We start from the raw sequence: 24,627 nt of genomic DNA on the forward strand, positions 1-24,627 counted from the left end.
CTGTGAATGTACTGCCCAGTAAAACCTTAAAAACCCTAAAAGCACATATTCACATTTCTTGTTGATTTTTATGGTATCCCGAAACACCGAGTACCCTGTGAGGGAATCCTTGAGCAATGCTACCAGAAAGGATACAGGTTAAATGTGTGAAATCCTAGGACCATCTCATGGTTTTGGCATCTACTCTTCCAGCAAACCTCTCATCACAAAAATGCCTAACTTGTGTTCTATTCATTTGACCTCTGTTCACAGAGGAGTTACGTCAGCCTTGGCTGGTGAAACTTAAAATTTTATTCTTCCCAGATACATCTTACTTTATGTTTTTCTCTTTTAAACTTTTTTATTTTATATTGAGGTATAGTTGATTAACGATGTTGTGATAGTTTCAGGCGAACTGCGAAGGGACTCAGCCGTCCATATACATGCATCCATTCTTCCCCAAACACCCCTCCCGTCCAGGCTGCCACATAACATTGAGCAGGGTTCCACAGATATGTCCTACTTTTCACTGGATGCTTTTGAAATCCTCCAGATATTCACGATGTAGAGAAAGAAATATTTTATTGTTGAATTCCAGGCCAGGCATTTTGATGGAACTGAAAAAATGAGAGTTAAGGGCAAAGGATTGTTTGTATCCCTCAACTCCCCATATATTATGTTATGACCTTCAAATGTGTATTCTCTCTCCCTCTCACACATATGCACACACACACGCACATCTTAAGTTTCATTTGTGTACTATATTATATACATTAATACATACTATAGTATTTTTATTCTATTCCATATTTTTATATTATTTTAGAATGCTAATTGTAGATCCACTACTTTTAAATGTTGAACATAAGCCCACTAAATTTATTTCAAGACTCACTGTTGAGTCACGTGTCATGACTGACAATTTTAAAAACTACAAGTTGTCTTAAAATAAGAGGAGAACCTAATATTTTGTGACCTTGGTCCTTTTGGTGCTAATGTGAATTTGATTTAGTTATTTCAAGTGTGTTTTGCTTGCATAATTTTAGCTAGTAAATATTAAAACTTTACCATATTTACTAGTTGGTATTCATGGACCTTGTTTTGACCATGTCTTTGGGTAATATTTTTGCCCCTCAAGCAGACGTTTTTACAGGAGCCGGCAACATTTTTGATGTGTTTCTCTAGAAATTCTAAAATGAGATTTCTAATTGTCAAAAATAGTTCATCAGTTTTCTTGTAAACCTCTGGTTTTGTAGGAAAGAATACTAGGTTTTTCAATCATTTGGACATTTTTTTTAAACTTTCAATCAAGTTTATTTGCATTTTATAAATACACTGTGATTGTAAATGCTTTTTTAAAAATATAAATTTATTTATTTTAGTTGGAGGCTAATTACTTTACAATATTGTAGTGGTTTTGCCATACATTGACATGGATCCGCCATGGGTGTACATGTATTCCCCATCCCAATCCCCCCTCCCACCTCCCTCTCCACCCCATCCCTCTGGGTCATCCCAGTGCACCAGGCCTGAGCACTTGTCTCATGCATCCAACCTGGGCTGGCACTACTAATAGTGCCATCCTAGCATCGGTGTCAAATCAACGTATTAGAGTCATTATTTTAGGGACTGTTTTAAGAACGTATGAGAGGGCTATTTCATGCAAATTTATATTTAAATTATTCACAACGTTTGTACAAATATCACTGCACCTAGTAACCAATGGGATGAACTCAAAAGTGGCTGACTTTTTTCACCTTTTAAAGCTGTTTGAAAGGGGACATTTTAGTAAGGTACGTCTTTAGAATGGGGATTTATTTTTTGGTCCACATGTACAGATATATTTGATCTACAATAAAATATAAGTATTTGAATTCAGAATCCCCTGAATGTAATACTAATCCCCTGAATGTAACTGTTTCCTTGTTACCCATATGCCTTCATTTAGTGGAGTGTAAATATATAACTAATGGTTGTTACAGCTTCTTTTATCCACTTTATTGCAAGCCTAAAGTTCTTCTTATTTCCCCTTGTTAATCACATTGCTATGACTTCTCCTTGGTCCACTCTGGTATCTATAATACCAGAGAGTTGTCATTCTCTGGAAGATTCAGATTAGAATTGCTTAACCCAAGTTACTGATCTTCCTGAGATCTTGGGATAATCCAATACTCTCTTAAGAGTGGGAAGAATTCTATCTCTGGAAAGCATTCAAAGAATTTGGCCAATATTATTGTCCTAGTTCTAATATCCTTGCTATATATTTATTATTTATGAATCACCAATTAACTGCCTCCTCTACATTTTACTCCAGAACAATCTTTGCAGTGTTGGTGGTGTTAAATATGAGGAGTCAGTTATGTAGTCATTCTTGCCCATCACTCCCACCTCACTTGAGGTTTTCCAAGATGGTCAAAGTTGCAGAGTGTTGCTGAAGGGAAGTTTTGTTTACCTGAGTGGGGTCCTTTCCTGGGACAGTTTTGCTGAACTTGCGAAAGCTCACATAGCATCCTCAGGCAACACCAGGAGTTTGAAGCACAGTTTAAGTCCTTGAACATAAATGGCTGGGCTTTCCGGTTGTCATGTATGCATGCATGCTAAGTTGCTTCAGTCCAACTCTGTGTGACCCTGTGGACTGTAGCCCACCAGGTTCCTCTGTCCATGGGATTCCCCAGGCAAGAATACTGGAGTGGGTTGCTATGCCCTCCTCTGGGGGTCTTCCTGACCCAGGGATTGAACCCATGTCTCTTGTATCTCCTGCATTGGCAGGCAGGTTCTTTACCACTGGCGCCACTTGGGAAGCCCTTTCCAGTTTGTCGTGGCTAGAGGTCAAATTCTACTCATTAGAAAAGACCCTGATGCTGGAAAAGATTAAAGGCAGGAGGAGAAGGGGACAACTGAGGATGAGATTGGTTGGATGGCATCGCCGGCTCAATGGACATGAGTTTGAGCAAGCTCCAGGAGATAGTGAAGGACAGGGAAGCCTGGCGTGCTGCAGTCCATGGGGTCACAGAGAATTGGACACGACTAAGTGACTGAACAACAACATATATATTTTAAAAAACAATATGGGGGGAGGGAAGGGTATAAATATCCATCAGCAAAAGAAAGGGGACCATTTACAAATATGTGTATGATTTCTATTCACTCTTTCAAATCTAAAACCTTTGCTGCTATTGCTTCCTTCTTTAGTTAAAAAGAAATCAGTAGGCTTCCAGACCCTATCCTGTACACCCCCATCGTCACCCCCCATAATATCACTTTTGACATTTTGTCTGACTTTGGGTCAGTTGCTTAACCTGACTAAGCTTCAGTTTCCTAATATACAGACAAAGGTCATACTATCTGTAATGGTTAGGGTAATGCTATCTGTTATAATAGTTAATTTCCAAATTTTCAGGGGCTTAACACAGGAGAAGCTTATTTCTCACTCTTCACAGATGACATGAGTGTTCCTCCTCGGGACCCTTCCTTCTTCTCATAGTCTCATTCAGGGGCCAGAGTCCTTCTGCCTCTAGCTATGCCCTCCTCTTGCTTTTCAGAGCCCTATGCATTCAGCTCACAATAAAGAAAGATCGGATGGTAAAAGGACACAGCTTCCTACCTGCTTGGTCAGGAAGTAGCCTACATTGCTGCTGTCTATGTTCCATGAGCACACCTCATTCCAGAGGTGGGTGTGAGATATGCTAGAAAATGTCATGTCCCGAACCTTCTTAGCAGCAACTCTCTAGTGTAAAAGAAAGGATAGACCTTGGACGGCCCAGCACCCCTTTCTTCCATAACATTGCCTTGTGTGTCTTTTGTAGCATTAAATCCATTTGCTAGATTAAACACCTGACGCCGTGGGGCACAGAGGCAGTTGTTAAAAATAAGTACCTGTCCTTTGGCTTTCCTCTCCCTAAACAATAGTATTACTTCATAGCAGAATTTACTCAGAATCATAAAACTTTAGCCCTGGAGGGAAATGGAAAACTGAATAGTCCAAAGCACTAAGTCATAGTATCACTGGTTACCAATGTGCTTCTGGAGTCAAATCACCTTGTCTGAACCCACTTCTACCACTTACACTTGCTAGCTGTGTCCTACAAGCAAAGACACACAGCCTCTATGAGCATCAGTGTTAAGGAGTGTTCAGTTCAGTTCAGTCACTCAGTCATGTCCAACTCTGCAACCCCATGGACTGCAGCACACCAGGCTTCCCTGTCCATCACCAGAAACAGTACTCTCCTCATAAGATGGTCATGGGAGTGAAATCTGAATGTTTGTAGAGTGGTTCCCAGGGTTCCCAGCACAAAGTAAGTGTCAATTAAATTTAGTGATCATTGTTCCCAAATGTACCTAAGGAAGGTATAGTGAGATTCACCATTTTGCACAGGATCACGGGAACAGCGAGGAGGAGAATCCAGGTCTGGTTTGCAACATTACCATGTGTTTTCCACTCAGATTTATGTTAGTGATATAGATTGCGAGCAGTTGCATTGCTGAACTACTTCTGAATTCAGCTATATATTTATAGTTATAACGGTATAGCAGTATAACCAAGGAATAGAGAGAAGTTGGCCTGTTTTTCACCACGGATTGGACATCCCATGCTGGTAGGAATCCTGAGCACGTTTGTTGAGCTTTCTTGTACAAGTTTTATTTATTTATTTTTTAACATCCTGATATACCATCTGCTGCCACTTAATCCCTCAAAGTTAGGATGACATTAAATCTTGGTCCTTTTCCACTTTTCTGGAATAATTATCAAAAGTATCTCTTGTCCTTTCAAGGGGATGCCAATCTAGTTAGTTAGACTATCTTACAAAATATTTTCTTTTCACTTCAGCCAAACCAACCAAAGATAGGAGAAAGGAGTGTTATCACTTGGTGATGTGTCCCTTTTGTCTCTAATCCTGAGTCTGTATGATTGCATTTCCAAGAAAACAGGGGAAAGAACCATCAAGTTGACAATAAACTCTTTTCCTTTAAAAGAGATATTAGGGAGCAGATTTTTTTTTTTTTGCTATAATTAGTCTATGGCTATTTAATTTAGGAAGAGGTATTGTTCACTACTTGAGGCTTCAAAACACCAAAATCCTTTGGTATCAGTAAAAATAAATGCACAGAGTATGTTCAGCATTGTTTGCTCTTCTCGGGGATTTTAGGACAAAGCTGATATTACCATGATATTCACACAGGTACCACAGTGGATTTCTCTGGGCATGTGGAGCTTAAGGGTGACCTCCAGGGACTCCAGGGACCTCCACGGCATGTTTGTAGGTCTGAAAGGACCATCATCCTGATATAACGTCTCCACCGCCCACTCCAGACATATTTCCACTTTAGTCCTTCCTCTGGGATAACAAGGTCTAGCTTTCTTCTAAAACTGTATATGATATTAAAGAAAGACCATAAATTGCCTCCTTGTTGTATTGTAACTGTTCTCACCGGTGCTCGTTTTGGTCGTATGATCAGCTAGAAAAGCCCAATCACTAGGGGAGCCTGCTCTCCCCCTTTGCACACACTCTGGCATAGACAGTGTCTTCTCGGGCATAGTTTTGCTTTTCAGAGATGCCAGTGGAATTGGACTCAATAAGTAAATGCTAGTGCAGTCTATGTTAGTTATTTTAAGGTCTTTCTTGGAAAATGGCTCGTTTTCAGACTAATAGGTATTGTCTTATCTGTAAATTTCTTATTCTAAGTCATGGAATAGTTTCTATCTGAGAGACTTTGCTTTGACTATTGATAGATAACAGTCCGATATCCTTGTCTAATATTTGAGAACTAATATTTATCAGAATTGTCAGTGATTGGTCTCAGCATCTTATAATATTATGCATAAACAGACACAATCTCAGAGGAATCTTCTTAAATTGTTTGCTTACTTCCTAACAGTACTCCTCTGACCTGCGTCTTATGTTTCTTTCATTTTCAGGGAGAAAGTTGTTTACATGTAGGGGTAGAGGACATAGGCTATTATTACACGCATGCCTTTGTGTCTGACTGTGTGCTTGTGGGGTCCTTAGAGTCCTACTCCTATTCAGGCACAAAAAGTTAAGTTTATCTAAGCCTGTTTGGCTCAGTCCTGCCCTACCCCTTAGGTCCAACTTATTATTCACTCTCATAAATCAGGATGCTCCCTTGAAAGTATGTTCCTGCATTACTTGCCTAAGTTGTTTTTTTTCTATTTTCTATTACCCTCTCTTTCAAAGTTTATGCCAACTAATGTGCTTTTCAAACACTCCTGTTTCTGCTTATTTCCATTGTTTACATTTATCAAAATTTGTAGGTATTCTAATAACATTGCAAACTGTATAATTCCTAGTAATGTCTAATGCCCATTGAATAGTCATGGAAATTTTGAAATTGCTTAGGTTTTAATTTACAACTAATATTTGAGTTTTGAATAAAAACTTTCTAAGATCTAGGTCAGAGAGTAGTTTTGTTTTTAATTAATATAATTTTAAATAGATAATTTATGTAGATGGTAAAAACCCAAAAGTTACAAAAGAGTGAAGTAGCTTCTTTTCACTTTATCCTTCATTTAGTTCCCCTCCTGGAAGAAAGAAATGTTATTGGTTTCTCTGTTTTCTTCCAAGAAGATATGTATGTGTGTGTGTGTGTGTGTGTGTGTGTGTATTGTGTGTGTGCATAGTTTTGGTTTTCATTTTAAAAATTATAGCAATCTAAGCCAATGAGATTTTGCTCTATGTCTCAGGGAACTCAAACAGGGGCGCTGTATCACCCTAGATCTGTGGGATGGGGAGGGAGATAGGAGGGAGGTTCGAGAGGGAGGGGACATATGTACACCTATGGCTGATTCATGTTGATATTTGACAGAAAACAACAAAATTCTGTAGAGCAATTATCCTTCAATTAAAAATAAATTATTTTTTAATAAGTAAAAAAATTTATAGCTATCTGTGCATACTGTCCTACACATTTTTTCACACCTTATCATAGTGCTCTTTTTGTTTCAGTTTTTGCAAGTTGTTCATTCTTTTCAACATTCACAGTATTCCATTGTTTAAATGCATTATTAAGTATTTAACCAGTACTCCACTAGATATCATAAAGGAGTTTTTAATCTTCGGCTCTTACAAATAGTGCTACAGTGAGCAAGCTCACATTTGTATAAATAATTCTACAGATATGCAAGTACACCTATTCAGTGAATTCCTAAGAATGAGTTACAGGATCAAACGATATTTGCGTTTGTAATTTTGGGAGATTATTGGAAGATTTTTCTTTACAGTTTTATCAGTGGTGGAGGTAAGAAGTATCTATATGCTAGTACTTCCCTCCATTCACTAGTCCATACCAGGTACTATCAATTTTTTGATCTTTGCTAATTTGATTGAAAAAAAATAAACTCCATCTTTTATGAAAGAGATTGAGTATATTCTTAGGAGAATTTTATGAGCTTTTTTGTCTATTTACTTTGTACTGGTGGGGTATTTTTTGACATTTCTCTCATTCCTTTTTACGTGCTCATTATATATAAGGAAAACAGGTTGTATATCTTTGATATGAGTTGCAAAGCCTCTCCACCCCATCTCTGGTTTGTCTGTTTGATACTATGACTTTTTTTGCTTGCTTATTTGTTCAGGTCTATATCATGCAGAACTTTTTTATATTGATATAATCATATTTCTCATATATTTTATTCCATAGCTTTTAGCTTTTTACTATAATACTTTGAAAGTCCTTTTTTTTTTATTCCAAGATTATAAAATATTTCTCCTGCATTATCTTCTAATTACTTTGTGGATCTATACTTTAAATCTTTGATCCATCTGGATGTTTTTTGTTGTTGGATGTATGATATAGATATAATTTTATTTGCTTTCTTGGCCCAGATGGCCAGCCAGTTGTCCCAACACCTTTTATTGATAATTCATTTTCCCCTACTGTTATGATAAGCAAGTTTTATCTTACATTAAATCTCTTTATACAAATGTACTTTTTAATAGACCGATGACTTTTTTCCCCCAAGAATGCTATCTCTCCGTTACCACCACATAGCCACTTTTGTTTCTAGAGTGTGTACTGTGTTAGAGCCAATAAGGCAGAATGCAGAGAACCCAGACAGACAGAGGTCTTTACAGTTTAATATTAACTCTGTAGCGACTGCTTTCTTTTGCATAAGCCACAGAATCCTGGTTTGGGGGAAGGTGTAGAGTTCCTTCCCACATAATGCTTTCCTTTCATCTTAGGACAGTAGTTCTCAAACCTGGCTTGAGAGGAGGTCGGGAGCTTTCAAAAAATGCAGATGCCCTGGCTCCAGAGATTAAATGATGTAGGATGAAACTCTGATGTGTGTATGTGTGAGTGTGTGTGTGTGTGCACTTGTATATACATGTATTAAACAGAATCCCCGGTTGTGGGAATAGCAAGGGTTGAAAAACACTACCTTTAAACTTACCTATTTTATTAAATGGCTCCATGATACAATGATATACTCAAGTGTTTTTTTTAATTTCATTCTTTCTAGCAATTCTCTTTTGCTCTAGTTTTTCATTTATATATTTTCCAAGGGGTACCTCTCAAGACTGCTGTTACAATTAGCCAATAAAATATTTGAAAGCTTTTCCATTTAATACATGTTTACTAAGTACCTATTATGAATCAGATACTGTACTAAGTACAGGGCATGGAATGGGGAATAAAACTATGACTTTAAAAACAAAGTATTGGTATTGAAACAAAATCATCATTAAATAGAGAAACTACCACCTTATAAGACCCTTTTCTATAACCCAGGCTGTATGATATATAGTGTTACAGAATGCACTCCTTTTAGAATCATTCTGGATGCCTATAACAGATACATTAAACCTGTCCTTCAGCTTTAGGATTTACTGCAGCTTGATGTTATAAGATAACTTATTTAATATAATATCTTACCCAGATTTGAAAATATTTTCAAATTTGCTTTCCAATATGTACTTCTTGGAATAATCCCAGAGATAGATTTGAATGTATTATTTTCCATACATGTAATTAAAATTGAAATCACAGATATGTGACTAGAATTTAACACATATGAATTATTGCTTTCACTGAATACTATTGAGTATTACAGTAAGAAGTTAAACCTAGATAATTTCCAAGGAAGTGCACTTAGTGATGTTTGGTGAGAATTATCCAATGAATAATAATGTAGAAGTATCCTTAGTACAAACTAGTTTTAGATATTTATTGATAGTTGTCTAAAATATATTTACCTCTAAAATATAGTAATTTTAAAGGAAGAAAAAAATCCTTAATGATTGGATAAAAGGTTGAAATCAGGTGTGTCCATTTCTATTTTAAAACTACATTTAGATGCGAAGGAAAAGAATATATGTATACATATGGCTGATTTCATGTTTGTTGTACGCAAGAAACTGACATGAGACTGTAAAGCAATTACACTCCACTTTTTTAAAATCTTTGAAAAAGATGCATTTAGATCTACTTCAGGTAACATAATGGAGAAACCCAGAATGTTAGGAAAATGAGCAATTCACTTTCTTCAGAAAACATTTTTCCATTAACTGTCCATTTCTGGGCTGCATCAATAATTACCATTTACATTTTTCCTAATATTTACCCTTCAGTTTTTTTTTTTTCCTTTTTGCTTTTCAGTGTGAAAAACAAATGCCCTGAAACCAAAGAGCAAATTCTCTCTTTATGTTCTTCCCATATTCTGTAACTTTGCTTGTACCAACTTTTGGAGAGAGAGCCTCAATATGGGTCATCATCTGTTGCTGCTCCTGCTAAAAAATCAAAAACCCTTGGTGGTTCCCCCCTTTTTTTTTTCATTTATTTTTATTAGTTGGAGGCTAATTAAGTGGTTTTTGCCATACATTGACATGAATCAGCCATGGATTTACATGTGTTCCCCATCCCGATCCCCAATCCCGCCTCCCTCCCCACCCCCATTTTTGGAAGGGGAGGATGGCACTCCTTGGCCTAGAGAGCCTAAAGCCTTGCACTGAGAATACTCTAAGCTCTCTTACTATCCCCATGTAATCTACTTCTAAAATGGTCATTCTTGGAATGGCATGAAATAACAATGGATGTATTTGCCAAAGTTATTGTGTTGCTTCAGTGGTGTAAAAAAGGGGGTGGGTTGGTCCTGGTTTGTCAGGTGGCACAATGCATTGAAGTAAAGGAAGAGATTAAATCCACTTTGGAAAACAGCCACCATGGGGCAGCCTGCCGCCTCGTGCCCAGAAATGAGGCAATAGCAGCCATGTTTGCTGTATGGATCATGTATGGATCATGGCCCTTCAGGGATCACTCTGTCACCCCAGGTTCCTGCACCTACTTGTTCACATGGCTACTTCGTCCCCCCACAGAGACAGGAAAGCTTGTAGATCTTTATTGTTACCAATCAGTTGAATCCCCTAACGTCTTATTCACGTGCTTTTCCGCTCCCCATATTTCATTTTTCTTAAACCTGTTGACTCTATGATGCTTATGGTACAGGACTGAACTCTAGATTTGTCATTGTTCCTGAATGGTGTGTGTCATTTAACTCACGGACCCATTTAGTCATTCATTCTTGGGTTTTCACAGCCAAAGCTTTGTGGCACAGTCTACACATTTTAACTACACGTCAGAATGTCTTCACTTGCCACTTCTTTTGATATAGCATTGCTCTACATCCAGTAACAATGTTACCTCGCAAGCAGGAGAAAGCAGTAAACAGAACTAAGGGAAGAAAGGATCTGGCTGTCAGTGCAAATGTAAATAGCAGCTGTTCCATCCAAACTGTTTTTAAAACTTCCGCACGGTAAGAGCTTTGCATAAAATGCTCCAGATCCCCGAGAATCAGGTGTTAGCACAAAATTTAAGAGGCATGCTGCTGTTCCCCTGTATGCACTGTTTCACTCCTTCTCCTATTGCACAAACAGTAGAGGAAAAGAATGTATTGTGCATATATCCATATATATATGTGTGTGTGTATCTATAATAGTCTCTTAAATTTTTATTTAAATATCAATTTCTGTATGAATATTGCAGTATGAAGACATATCAATTTATATAACTCAACTTGCTCTACAAGGATGAAGTTATGAAAGGTGTTTGTGTTAGTTGCAAAATACTTCTGAGTCCTGAGGTCACATGAGTTTGTCCTCCGGTCAGGTGCTATAGCCATTCTTTGCTGGGTCAAGTTTTAAGATGTTTTACCTCACATTTGAAATTTCTTGAATTATCTCCCTGCTGTCATTTTCTTAGCAAAAGTCATCATCCTACATTGGGCATTACAAAGGGTGTTACAATATCCTTTTTTTTAAAGATTTTTTTTAATGTGGGCCATTTTTTAAGTCTTTATTGAATTTGTTATAATATTGCTCCTTTTATATTTGGTTTTTTGGTCATGAGGCATGTGGGATCCTGGTTCCCCCACCAGGAATCAAACTTGTACCCCTTGCATTAGAAAACAAGGTCTTAACCACTGGACCTCCAGGGACATCCCTACAATGTCCCTTTTTTAAAAATCTGTGCCTTTTCTTCTGTCAAATAAGCACACATTCTCTTTCCTAATTGGTTAGGGTGATCAACTGCTGTGATAAGCTCTTTTAAAATATTGCTCATACCTTGAAGCTTTATCTAAAAGTGTGACCCTCCAATAATTAGCACTACCCAGACTAGTCAATATTGAGACCTTTTTTATCCAGTTTTGTCATCTTTCTATTTCAAATGGAGAAAAAATGATGTTTTCTACCACATGAAGAAGTCTTGACTTAAGACCTGCCGCTGCTTTGAAACAGACTGAGGGGAAAATCATGACTGGATCATTCACAAAGCATTATCTGACTTAGCATTTTACCACATTATTATATTTTTATATTAACTTAGACTCTTCCAAGGCCTAGAACAGGGCTTTTCAGGTTTGAGGAAAGAAAAAAATTGTTTAAGACTCAGGGAATGAATGAAAAGGATGAATTGCAACATTGATGTCTCATAGTAGCATAAATAAAATTTAAACACACTTGTACAAATGCAAGTCTAATTTTGATGTTAATATTTGTACACATTGAAGCTTCAAATCAGGGTATTAACTAATATCTGCATGGTGATGGTGGAGCTTTCCATAGGCTAAGTGTGCCTTTGGTGAAATGAACAAGGGCAGGAACCCTACCAATTTCCATTAGTCCTGTGGGCATAAATCACGTAACTGCTGCTAAGTCACTTCAGTCCGACTCTGTGCGTAACTAAACCATCATTAAAGAACGCTTCGTCTTGTTCCTTCTTCTCCTTAAGACAGATAAGAAAAAACCTTTGAGATAGAAGCTTTTAGGGAAAAAAAAACCCCAAAACAAATATTGAACATTATTATTTACATTTTTTACAACTAAAGATCCTAGGGGAAAAAATGTATCTAAGAAAAATTTAAGGGAAAAGTACTCTTGGGATTATATTTTTTCAGCTCTATACTATCCTAAAATGTTTTCATGTTTTCTGTTGTTGATAATTTTGGGGTCGTTTTTAAAAATATGAGCTTCCCAATCTGAAAGATTAATATTTCTCTTTTTTTCTAGAGAAAAAAAATAGTATCTTTACTAAGGAAAGTTTCTTTGATATTAGTTAGCCTATTATGTGTATTTATCTATAAACTTTTCCTACTTCTCTGTAGTGATATTAATCATTTTTATTTCTTCCTGGTATTGATTTATTGACTACTCTTTATTCTATGAATATAAAGCAGAATCAAATACATTGCTTTGGCCAATCACCAAACAAGTGTCATGAGGTTTGGTCATCAAACCTATTTTTTAATTTCTTCATGGCAAAATTTGATTGACTGTTTGGTCACCTTTCCATGAGTACCACCTTCTCCTCCTCTGAAAATTTTTTATCTCTAATATTCACTTGATACTTGTAATACAATATGATAACATTCATTATATACAATATTAGTATAATGTTAATGAACATGTACAGATTATAGATAATGCTTATATAGATGCAATATAACTTATGAAATGCTTCTAAGGTGTTTTCTGGGTTTATTATTGCTGTGATTACCATTATTGATATGATTGTCATCTTCCTAGAAACAGGGACAATCTTTAGTGTCCTTTTATACCCCCTTTAGGCCTACCTAGCACTGCCCCTTGAGCAAAATAGGTGCTTAGTACATATGTAGCAAGAACTTGCTTTTTTAAAATTTTAATGGTCAAGTCAGAATTGGCTTGATTGAGTTTTTAAAATACTGTTGTTTTCCAAACTGACGTCCGTGGCCAAATCCCACTTTGCCAATAAGTCATTTTACCATTTGTCTTAAAAGTTTGCTCAGGGTTCAGATTATATGAAAGAAAAAACATTATTAATCATTATGCTATATTTAAAAATATTATTATTTTTGATAATGTATTGAAGAAGCACTTACATAGTGCTGAAAGGTACGGAGGCTCTCCATAAAGCCTGACATTGCTAGTACTCTAATTATGCAGTATGCTTTCTTTAGCAAGGTAATGTTATGAAATTGACACGATTTGATTATTTGCCTTTCCAAAGTGTTCCAAGTTCATTGAAAAATTATGTGGAATGTTTGTCAATGTTTTGATAGATCTCATGGAAAAGGCAGTGAAGTGAAAGTGAAAGTTGCTCAATCGTGTCTAACTCTTTGCGACCCCATGGAATTCCATGGAATTCTCCAGGCCAGATTACTGGAGTGGGTAGCCTTTCCCTTCTCCAGGGGATCTTCCCAACCCAGGGATCAAATCCAGGTCCCCCGCATTGCAGGTGGATTCTTTACCAGCTGAGCCATAAGGAAGCTATTATGGAAGCCACAAGAGAAGATATCATGGAAAAGATATCTGAATATTTCAGTTACATTGAGAATAAGTTATAGGTTGAGCAGCAACAAAATGACATGCCCATAGAGCTTTTGCCTAGGGCATTAAGATGTAGGATCTCTGATGTCCGTCTGGTCTAATGGTCAGAGCCTGGTGGGGAGTCAGAACTGCTTGACTGTGGTTCCAGTTTTCCTCCTACAATTTGTCACATACCCCTGCCTGGTAAGTAGCTTCTGTTTCTTTCTTCACCACCCCTGCAAAGCTCCTTTCCTCTTGGATTGTTTACAATGAATAGAAAAAATGATCCATTTGACCCACAGCCAGGAATGAGGCTTGAGGAAAGAGAAGGTATTCCTCTTGTTGAGTGTGGACATCAGTGAGAAACTGACTTTTTCTGTCTGCCAACAGGCGAGGCATTACACTTGGCTCGAGATTTTGGCTACACTTGTGAAACAGAGTTTCCAGCCAAAGCAGTAGGAGAACATCTTGCCAGACAACATATGGAACAGAAAGAACAGACAGCAAGAAAAAAGATGATCCTAGCCACCAAGTAAGCAGAGTGGGGGAGTCTCTATGTGCCTTCATCCTGTTTTTTCATTTTCTTTGAATGAGGGAATACAGTCTGGAAAACACCCATTCTCTAAAACAAGAGGGTCTCATACACCAGCAGCTAGATGTATTAAACAAGGACCTCCTCAGCATGGTACCCGTAGCAAGATTTGCCAATTGTGTTAGTGATGGAGCTACCATTGACCCTGATGAAAGTTCTTAGAAAACCTCTTCAGAATAACGGGAACTCTTAGGAGATAAATGTGTTTAGAAGATGCAAGTTCCAGGCAAGTAGGCCAGTTAGTTGGTATTAAATATGTAATTTGGTCTAAGCCACTCACTGTGCTATAGTGAATGAGGATAAAGATCTGAAACACTAGAAGTGTTCAGGGAGTGTGACAAAAATTCAGGACCCAGATGCATGAGAGGTAACAGGGAGATTTCTGGGATCCAGGATTGGCATCAGTGCCCCCATTTTTTTCCTGAATATGATTGAGCAAATGACCCCTGTATTGCCCCAGCTTTCATGTGATATTGTCAAAAAGAAAAAGACAGAATGTATGAGAACTTCTACAAGTTGTAAAAAGCTCAATTAAAATATGAATTAAGATAATGAGACAAATGATGCCGAAAGGAGGAAGCTTGCATAAGATGATTCCGTATTCCCTCAAACTTGAAAACTTTTTGATAATTAAAGGAAGAACTACCATTTACTGTGTGAAAACCCAGTAGTGCTGCTTCAGTACTGTTTAAGTACTTAAGTACTGCTCAAGTCACATTCAGATTTTTAGTCCAAAATCTTTCAAGTGACGGCTGATTCTTGCTCTGTTCCCTTTACTAAAATAAGTTATTGCTACATATAGACAATTAATAGTCTTGTTTAATTTCCTACCTCTGTGTTCAGATTTTAGAGCTAATAGTTCCAGCTGATTAACTTATCATTTATAAATTAGTTTCTTATTTGGGGGAAACTTCTAAAGAGAAAGTATATGGTAGATAGTGTTAGAAACATTGCTTCAAAAAATGACCTTATGATATGTTGGCTAAAATGTAAATTATCTCAAAATGCATAAAACAAAAACTAAATATTCCTCCTTCTACCCCCATCCAATGTAAGATAGGTCTTTTTTAAAATTTAAGGTTGTATATGGGATACCCAACAGACTTGCCCAAGAAATGCAAACCCCTCATTTGGTGTTCGTGCTGCTCATGGCTGCCACTGCTTGGGTTTCAGATATATTTGTTCATTGCTTTTCTGAGAGTAGTAGATAGTTCTCTCATCTTGCCCCCAGAGAGAAAGGGAACATAAGGTAGGGCAAAAGAAAAGACAAAACAAGGAGATAAAGGGGAAAATATTAGCAGAAAGAGAATGAAGACCAAGAAATTTGAGAAAGAACGTTGTGGGGGATATAGCATTTGGACTTAAAGTTTTGAGATGAGCTTTGTGGTGGGGAAGTTCCCAAATACTTATGAGTGAAAAGACCTAAACCTGGATTTTTTGGGGCCATTTATCTCCCTGGGTGTCTTCACTTCTGTTTTGTTTCTACTCTTTCCCTCTTCCAGCAGTTTTTGACTCAGAGGGGTCTTCATCCACCATGTTTCAGTTTTTTCCAGAGAGAACTGAAAGATGTTACAAAAAAACCTGAATGAACTTTGTGGCCAGCCCAACATGTCATTTGTTCATTTCTATCCTTAAAATAATCTCAGGAGACTATAACAGTTTGTTACAGATTAAGAGAAATATATAGTGCTAGAAGTTAGGTAGTATCTTCTAGGTGTTCCCAAAGCATTGTAACTGGCAGGATTTTATTGATTTCCCAATATGCATAGCCATGTGATACCTCTGAATGATACTATTATCTGCCAATACTAATTACCCAAAATAAAACATCTTCATGTTTTATACCTCGAAACCACTTGATTATGTTTTTATCATGCATATTCCAAGAATTTCACACCTCTGATCCAGAGAAATCCTTCTTGTCCTCCTTCCTCCAGAAATGTCTGTATAACTGTCCACCCCTTCTGTCCACAGCGGTGCTACCGTTGCTATTCCAAACACAAGTTCCCATTTTCTTAAGAATTCCCATCACTCTGTTTGAGTGTTTGGACCAGTGCATTCAAATGGATGCTGAGATTTTGTTTTCATAGAAGTAAACATTAGAAGAACTTAGGAGAAGTAAGAGAAGCATCAGTTCTTTCATATTTGTCAAGTGGATTCAATAAGGAATAGTATTTCCCTGTTACCTGGGATCTAAGTAATATATATTAATTTAGGTGATTTTTGAACTTTGATTTCAAAAAATATTTCAAGAACATGTAATTCTTTTTGATCCCTGTGCCCATAGCTGGACATTAGCAGACCATTAAATGTTAAGCAAGAATTGAATTCACTAATTCAAATTACCTTATTTTATACAAGAGTAGATAGGCTATAAACATCTGGAAATTAAAAGACAGACAAAATAATTTGTCTTTGTGGTTATATATATCCATTCCATCTTTTTTAGACCACATGAAGAATTGAAGAACCAGAGACTATGCAGTCATAGCAAACGTATTAAATACAAGCAGTAATTAATATAAGTAGATGAAATAAGGAAAGTTTTGGAATTAATGCCTTTCTGAAAATATTAGTGCATCCAACATGTGTTCTGAATAGTTTCTATTTTTTCCAGCAGTAAGGCATTGGCCATTTTCAAATAAAATGTTCAAAGTTGAAATGAAGTAGTCGATATGGATATTCATTACATTCTAATCAGTTTACCTTTGTTCACAAGACTATGACAACTATATCCAAAATATATACAAAATTTAAAACTCTTTAGAAGAGAGACCAAATAACTCATCTGCCTTGGCACATTGGGTTGCATATTTTTTTTGCCTCTATGAATAACAGATTCTGTTCTATTTAATTATATTGCCAAATATACAATTGTACGAAGAGCTCATTAAATGCCATTAGCCTCCTAACTCCTCATTGTTCCCAGGGCTTTGTTGATTAACTAAATATTTTGATTAATTAGACAATTATTTAAAAAGAGGAATAGAAATGAGTTAGACAGTTTTGGGAATCAAAAAATGTACCTGACAAAACATTTATTTGATTTATGAAAAACATGAATAAACCTCTTCATTGAATTTATAACTCAGTATGATTAACACTAATCTGTATTAGGGTAAAGCAGAATAGTTAGGGAGTTTTAATTGATAGTGTAACATTGATAGTCAAAAGGAAAAACAAAACTTTAAATTCAGACATCATCTAAAAAATTATGCCCTTAAGGACCATGACGTAAGTGATAAAGTTAGAATTTATGATTCATCAAAGATCATCTTGTGTGTTACATAATTCATAATGTGACATTTTGCTTAAAAAATAAGAATCTTTTTACTGTAGCTTCATAAATAACAATTTAAATAAGAATGAAATTAAGCATAAAAATAATAACTCAATAACTGTCATAATAAGATATGATAATTGCCTAAAGGAAATCTACAAAGTTGTCATCTGTTTTCAAGTCTGGAGGCTCTCCTAAGTCGGTGAATAAAGAAAAAGAATCAAACATCAAGGTTGAAATTCTGAAACTACTCCGGATACAGCTTCATGTGTGATGTACTTGAATTGCTTAGCATAAGCTAAATTTTTCCATACTTGCATTTTCCTCATTTCTTCCTCAACTTTAACTTTATTGTAACTCGTTCTATTGTTTAAACAGTAAAGCAGTTGATCTGCCAACTTATAAATTAGTTTATTCAATTATCAAAAATATTCAAATATCCTAATATAAGAACTGAAGCAATGTTTTAGCCTCCATTTAAATTTTTTAATATATTTAAATGATCATCTTGTAGTATTTGAGACATAGTTGCCATTGTGAACCTCATCTGTATTTTTTTATAAATTTCTTTTTAATAAGAGAGTAATTACTTTACAATATTATATTATTTTCTGCCAAACATTAAGATGAATCAGCCATATGCATGCATATGTCCCCTCCCTCTTGAACCTCCTTCCCACCTCCCACCCCATCCCACCCCCTCTGAGTTGTCACAGAGTGCTGGGTTTGAACTCCCTGCATCATTATAGCAAATTCCAACTGGCTGTCTATTTAACATATGTTAATGTATATGTTTCAGTGTTATTCTGTCCATTTGTCCTTCCTCACCTGTATGTTGTAGATGGAACTTCAGAGGTTGTCTTGTGAAACTTTATCAAGCTTTCTTTTAAAAGAGAAAGCAAACTTTTGGAAAGATATCATGGAATGAAATTCAAACCCTGTTTAAAGAGTTCAACCTTAATTTTGAGTCTTTCATTTTAGACAAATTTGTAAAGAATTTCAAGACCTTTTGAGTCAAGATAGATCACCGCTGGGCTCCTCCAGACCCACTCCAATTCTAGACCTTGACATTCAGAGACACTTAACACATTTCAGGTAAGACTGGTTTTCCAATTTGGTTGGATTCCCCTTTTGAAAAAAACTTTTTCTTTTGTATTGGGGGATAGCTGATCAATAATGTTGTGATAGTTCTGGTGCACAGTGAAGGAACTCAGCCATGTATATACATGTATCTATTCTCCCCTAAACTCCCCTCTCATCTAAGTTGCCACATAACATTGAGCAGAGTTCCATGTGCTATACAGTAGGTCCTTGCTGGTTATCCATTTTAAATATAGCAATGTGTACCTATCCATCCCAAACTCCCTAACTGTCCCTTCCCCCCCATTCTCGCCTCTATTGACTCTCTTTTCAATTCTTAAAACAGTCTTTGCTAACCTAGGCATGTTTGCAGTCCTGCCACAGTTCCATTTAGAGATAACATATATATTTATATGATGTGGCCTGAATTTTTTGAAATTCCAAGCATATAAGATCAAATTGTAAAGATAAATAAAGCATAAAGCACTTTGGATCAGAAAATTTATATTTTTGTGTGATTTCCAAGAGTTTGTGACTTTGAGAGTGAGCACTGTTATTTCAACCATAACACTTTCAGATTAGGATACTGAAATCCTTTACGCAGTTTTTTATCTTGATTGTTTATCAAATTGTTGAATGGACAGATGAAATTAGTAGGCTATCATAGACTGATTTTTCCAGGACTATGTTAATGATTTCTCTGTAGTTAGAAATTGCACACCTCAGTTAATGGTTCTTAAGTTAGACCACAAAAACATATTTTAAAGAACCCAGGATACTTTTAAAGAACCCAGGATTATTGAAAGCATATCTTTAATTTTCTGAGATACTTCAGAAGAGGATAGACTATTTTTCCTGATTAATTTATACTCTGAATGCAATGTGAAAAAGAATGTGATAATTTTTCAGGTGACTTCCAATTGTAAAACTCTAGAATTCTAATGCCAACATGGTATTTCTCACCAATTAAAATATGTATCCCCCTTTTTTTATTACTATTATTTAGTTTTTTAAAAAAACAATGCTAAGGAAAGACTAACATACATTAAACTTTTAAAAGTTTTTGATACCTCTCAATGACTATAATGCCTTTGAAGAGGATATTCCATTATGTAAACTAGTGGGTATTTAAGTAAATTGGAATTTTATATGCAATTTAGAGATTGTCAAAAAAGAATATTTAAGTTTTCATGCATCACAATGCTCCTCAAGATGTAACAGACATATCTTTGAAAACTAAACTTAGAATTTGTCTTCTAAAAATGCATCAAATGTAGTATATGTTCCCAGGACTTTTCTCCTACCATTCAATTAGATTAGTGAAGGTGAATGTGCTAAAACTGGATAAAGTATTGTGCCCAGAAGTAAGAGCAAAAGGTTTTAGAGTCAAAAGAACTTGTCTTCCAGACCCCTAGTACATTTTAACTGGGTTTTTTGGAGTAATGTATGTATTCTTCTCAAGCTTATCTTTCTCTAGCTTTAGCTGGAATAAGAACCCCTCCATTATATGGTGGCAGTGGGCTAAAATGAGAAAATGAACATAGAGTAAGCATTTGATAAATAATACACTGTTTACTGCACCACTGATCCAAGTTTAAAGATTTCTACTATCATATCTGTACAAATATTTTCCATATTTTTATTTGTGTACATACTAAAAAGATAATTTCATCAGAAGTTCAGTTCAAAGCTTAATAATTTTTATACAAGTTTAGTTCTGGATTTAAGGAAGTTTACTGAGTTACGAATTTACTCTAAGAAGGAATTCACTGTTCAAATACAGAGAACTGAGGCTTTCTGTCATGTCTGCTAGGTCATTTCCAATCACAGATGTTGCAGCTTTTATTGGACAGTGGTCTGTCCTTTATCAGGCTCAAAACAGACTACACTTCAATGTGTAAATTGAATATCAGCAACCATTTGTTTGCTTAGCATACGCATAATCTGCTGATTTGTTAATAATTTTAGTCACTGCCAGCTTAATGTCTCAGGACTTTTTAGAGAAAATGTTCATTGCTACACTTGGGCTGAATGTTTTCTAGTGAGCTTTATGTGCTGTTTGGTTCCTACCCATGCAGAATATGGTAACAATCTAGTCTAGAATTACCCAGAGAAGCTAGTCTGGTGTTTTCCAGAGAAGAGCTAAATGTATGGTAAATTAACCCCTCCTTGTTCTCAGTTTAAAGAAAAAAGGGAGAAATTACATTTTGGGTATAAAACTCTTGAGAAGATGTTTGGGCTGCAGATTCTCAATCACAGCAATTTGAAATGTATAACCATATCTTAAAACATTCAACATTACCTGGTGTATCTACTTATAAAAGGATCACCTATAAAATTTTGGCAGTATTACTTATATGCTGAGTAATTTGCCATCAGAAAGTTTTAACTCTCATTTACTATACTTTTTTAATGTTTGTCAGATTTTTTCATTTATTTTGCTTGAACTGCATCCCAGATTATTTATTTAGATGAAATCTTCCGGATTTCATAATGGTAGGTAGTATGATGCTAGAAATCACTTAACCAAAATTTATGCTATAGCAAATTTCCTGAATTATATCATTTTAAAAACTGTGGTTAAAAAAAACAACAACACAAAATTTACCATCTTAATGATTTCTAATTCAGTAGTATTCAGTATATTCACATTTTTAGGCAACCAGTCTCCAGGACTTTTTCATTTTGCAAATCTGAAACTCTATAATCATTAAACAACAAGTTTCCCCTTCCCCCCAACCCTTGACAACCACCATTCTACTTTCTGTCTCTATGAATTTGACTAAATACTTCGTATAAGTAAATTGATAAGTATTTGTCTTTTTGTGACTGGTTTATTTCACTTTGCATAATGTCCTCAAGGTTCATGTATGTCGAGCACATGTTACATTTCCTTCCCCTTAAGACTAAATTGGATTCTTCTGTACGCATAAACCACATTTTGCTTATCCATTCATCCATTAGTGGATACTTGGGTTGCTTCCACTTCTTGGCTATTGTGAATAGTGCTACTCTGAACATGCATGTGCAAATATGTCTCGGAGATCCTGCTTTCAATTTTTTTTAATATATATGTCCAGTAGTAGAATCACTATGTCATTTGGTAGTTCTATTTTTAATTTTTGAGAAAATGTCATATTGTTTTCCATTTTGAGTTAATTTTTGTATACAGTATAAGATGTGTTCAACTTCACTTTTTTGCATGTCTTAAAGAATTTTCTTTTAAACAGTGCACAGGGCCTCCACTTGTTATTTACCATTGTGGTTTGATTTGGGGGGGTGGGTAGTAGTTACCCTAATGAATGTGAAGTGATATTTCATTGAAGTTTTTATTTGTATTTCCATAATGATTATGATGTTAAGCATCTTTTAATATGCTTGTTGGCTATTTCTGTGATATCTTTGGAAAGATATTTATTCACACCTTTTGCCATTTGTAAATATGATTGCGTTTTGTTGTTCAGTTGTGGTTCTTTAGAAATCTGTATATAAACCCTGTATTAGACATATGATTTGTAAGTATTTTCTCCCACTCTACAGGTTGCCTCTTTATTCTGTGGTATTCTTCGATGTATGGAAGTTTTTGATGTAGTTCAATTTGCCTATTTTTACTTTCGTTGCCTGTGATTTTGGTGTCATATCCAGGGAATCCTTGCCATTTCCAGTGTCATGAAGCTTCCCCCCTAGAGGTTTTCTTCTAAGAGTTTTATAGTTTTAGGCCTTATGTTTAGGTCTTTGATCCATTCTGAGTTAATTTTTGTATACAGTATAAGATGTGTCCAACTTCACTTTTTTGCATGTCTTAAAGAATTTTCTTTTAAACACAGGATTTAAACATGGTTGACATTTCCAATTAAAATCCAAATTTAAGTTTCCTGCTGTAAACTGAATTTAAATGTGTGTTTTTTGGTTTTCACTATGCATTTATTAAAAGTAGCCTCAATAAAATATCTTGATAGGACTGTAAAGTCCAGCTTGTTGCCTGACCTTGGAAAAAGACTCTACACTTTAAAAATGTAGCTCTTCAATGTGGCTTTGTAGTGGAATTTCTCTTGGAGCTTTTTAAAAATCCTGAAACCTGATGTACGCTCTTAAAGATCTGATTTAATAGGTCAGGTCTCAGATTGGAGTTAGGCATCTTTATAATTTGCAAAATCTGAAGTTGATTTTCATAGTTAGACAGCTTGAAAGAACCACAGTCCTAGGATATTCCTAGACTATTAGCTTTTTTCCCCTTAGAAGAAAAAATAATTCTAATTCATTTTTAAAGTGACTGAGAATTATGTAAAGTTCTGTCTCATATACTAGTGAATTAAAGAAATTCTACATCTATTATCGTACTATTAATCTGGGTAGCAATGTGTTAGCATGGAGGGTATCTAAAGTTCTGTCTCATACACTAGTGAATTAAAGAAATTCTACATCTCTTATCTTACTATTAATCTGGGTAGCAATGTGTTAGCATGGAGGGTATCTATTTTGTAATTTCCTAACTGATAGTGGTAACTTGAATTTTGACAGAAGCATCAGCTCAAGAGAAAAATGACTTAGAAAGGAAATATATTACATCTGACATTGAAAGCAGTCCATTGGGAGAGACTGATTTCCATTGTTTTTGCTTAGTGCTGGCTGGGAAAGAAGTAGGGAGACAGTGTAATTAGACAGGCATTGAGACAACTCTAACTAGTAGCATCAAGTTGTGCTACACTGTTTTATTTGATCAAAATCTCCTTCCCAATGCGAACTTCTTGAATTACACCTTCCAGGGTGGCTGCTTTGATATCTGGAGAACTCTGGCTTACTCTCAACAGATTGAATATGTCCAGGTAGAGCTAGGAAATGAACTGGCCTTGGGAAGCCCCAATAACTACTTCCAGTTTCTGTGGTAGCTGACATATCACGGTGCTCTGGGAAACTGTGGGCAGAGCAGTGACCCCTCTGCTGATTGACTCACAGCCTGGAATGCTGCTTGTTTCTATCAAAATGACAGGAGGCAGGTTCATTCGTTATTTATAATTTACTGAGGGCCATCCAAAGTGTATACTGCTTTAGAGAACATAGCAGACACCACAACACCTACGGGAAAGGGGAAGATGATTGATAAAAATCTGCAGACGCCCCTACAGACCCCATTCAGATAGAAACCAAAATCCTGATTTTCTGAAACATTAGGGATTCCCTTCTTGGAGAGCTCAAGAAATTAATAACTTTGCCCTTCTTTGTTCTTATGTTCTTATAATATCCTTGAATCTGAAGTCAAGTGAAAGTACATCAACCAATATAAATAAAGGGAAGAAGTCAGACTGTTTCTAGTGGGATATTCCAGGGAGGAATGGGTTGCCATTTCCTTCTCCAGGGGATCTTCCCGACCGAGGGATCAAACCCAGGTCTCCCACATTGCTGGCAGACTTTTACCAACCGAGCCACCAGGGAAGCCCTTTCTAATACTTAGAGAAAACAGCCTATCAGAAAAACAAGGACGTTTCCTTTCTCAACACCCACCTTGGGAGCCTATTTTATTTTTTCTTGTATTTTCCCTTGCTAGTGGCAGGTGCTGCAAAGATGACTATAGAATTGTCCCGTCTTTAAGAACTTCTAATGTGGAAGGCAATTACATGCAAAGATTTAAAATATAAGAGAGAGGGAGCTTATAATAGAGAGTTAAGCAGAGTGCAGGTACTTACCTGGGATAATTAGGAAAGGATTTCTTCTTCCTTTTTACTGTACATACTTCTATAGTTGAAGTGCAGTTGACTTACAGTCATGTTAATTTCAGATGTACAGCACTGTGACTCAGTTATACAGACATATATGTATTTTTTCAGATTCTTTTCCCTTATAAGTTATTATAAAATATTGAATATAGTTCCCTGTGCTATACAGCAGGTATTTGAAGGATT

The 24,627-nt window shown here is 36.0% G+C and overlaps 1 protein-coding gene across 1 annotated transcript in view; it reads left to right on the forward strand.

The window, feature by feature from the left end:
• TFAP2D (transcription factor AP-2 delta) overlaps positions 1-24,627 on the forward strand; it is a 59,133-nt gene that overhangs the window by 18,576 nt on the left and 15,930 nt on the right. Inside the window, exons 6-7 of the mRNA XM_065913314.1 lie at positions 14,166-14,307; positions 18,629-18,742. Coding sequence (XP_065769386.1) covers positions 14,166-14,307; positions 18,629-18,742 — 256 coding nt within the window. The remainder of the gene's footprint in view (positions 1-14,165; positions 14,308-18,628; positions 18,743-24,627) is intronic.

This window comes from Muntiacus reevesi, chromosome 20 (assembly GCF_963930625.1).
Source record: "Muntiacus reevesi chromosome 20, mMunRee1.1, whole genome shotgun sequence".
NCBI lineage: Eukaryota > Metazoa > Chordata > Mammalia > Artiodactyla > Cervidae > Muntiacus > Muntiacus reevesi.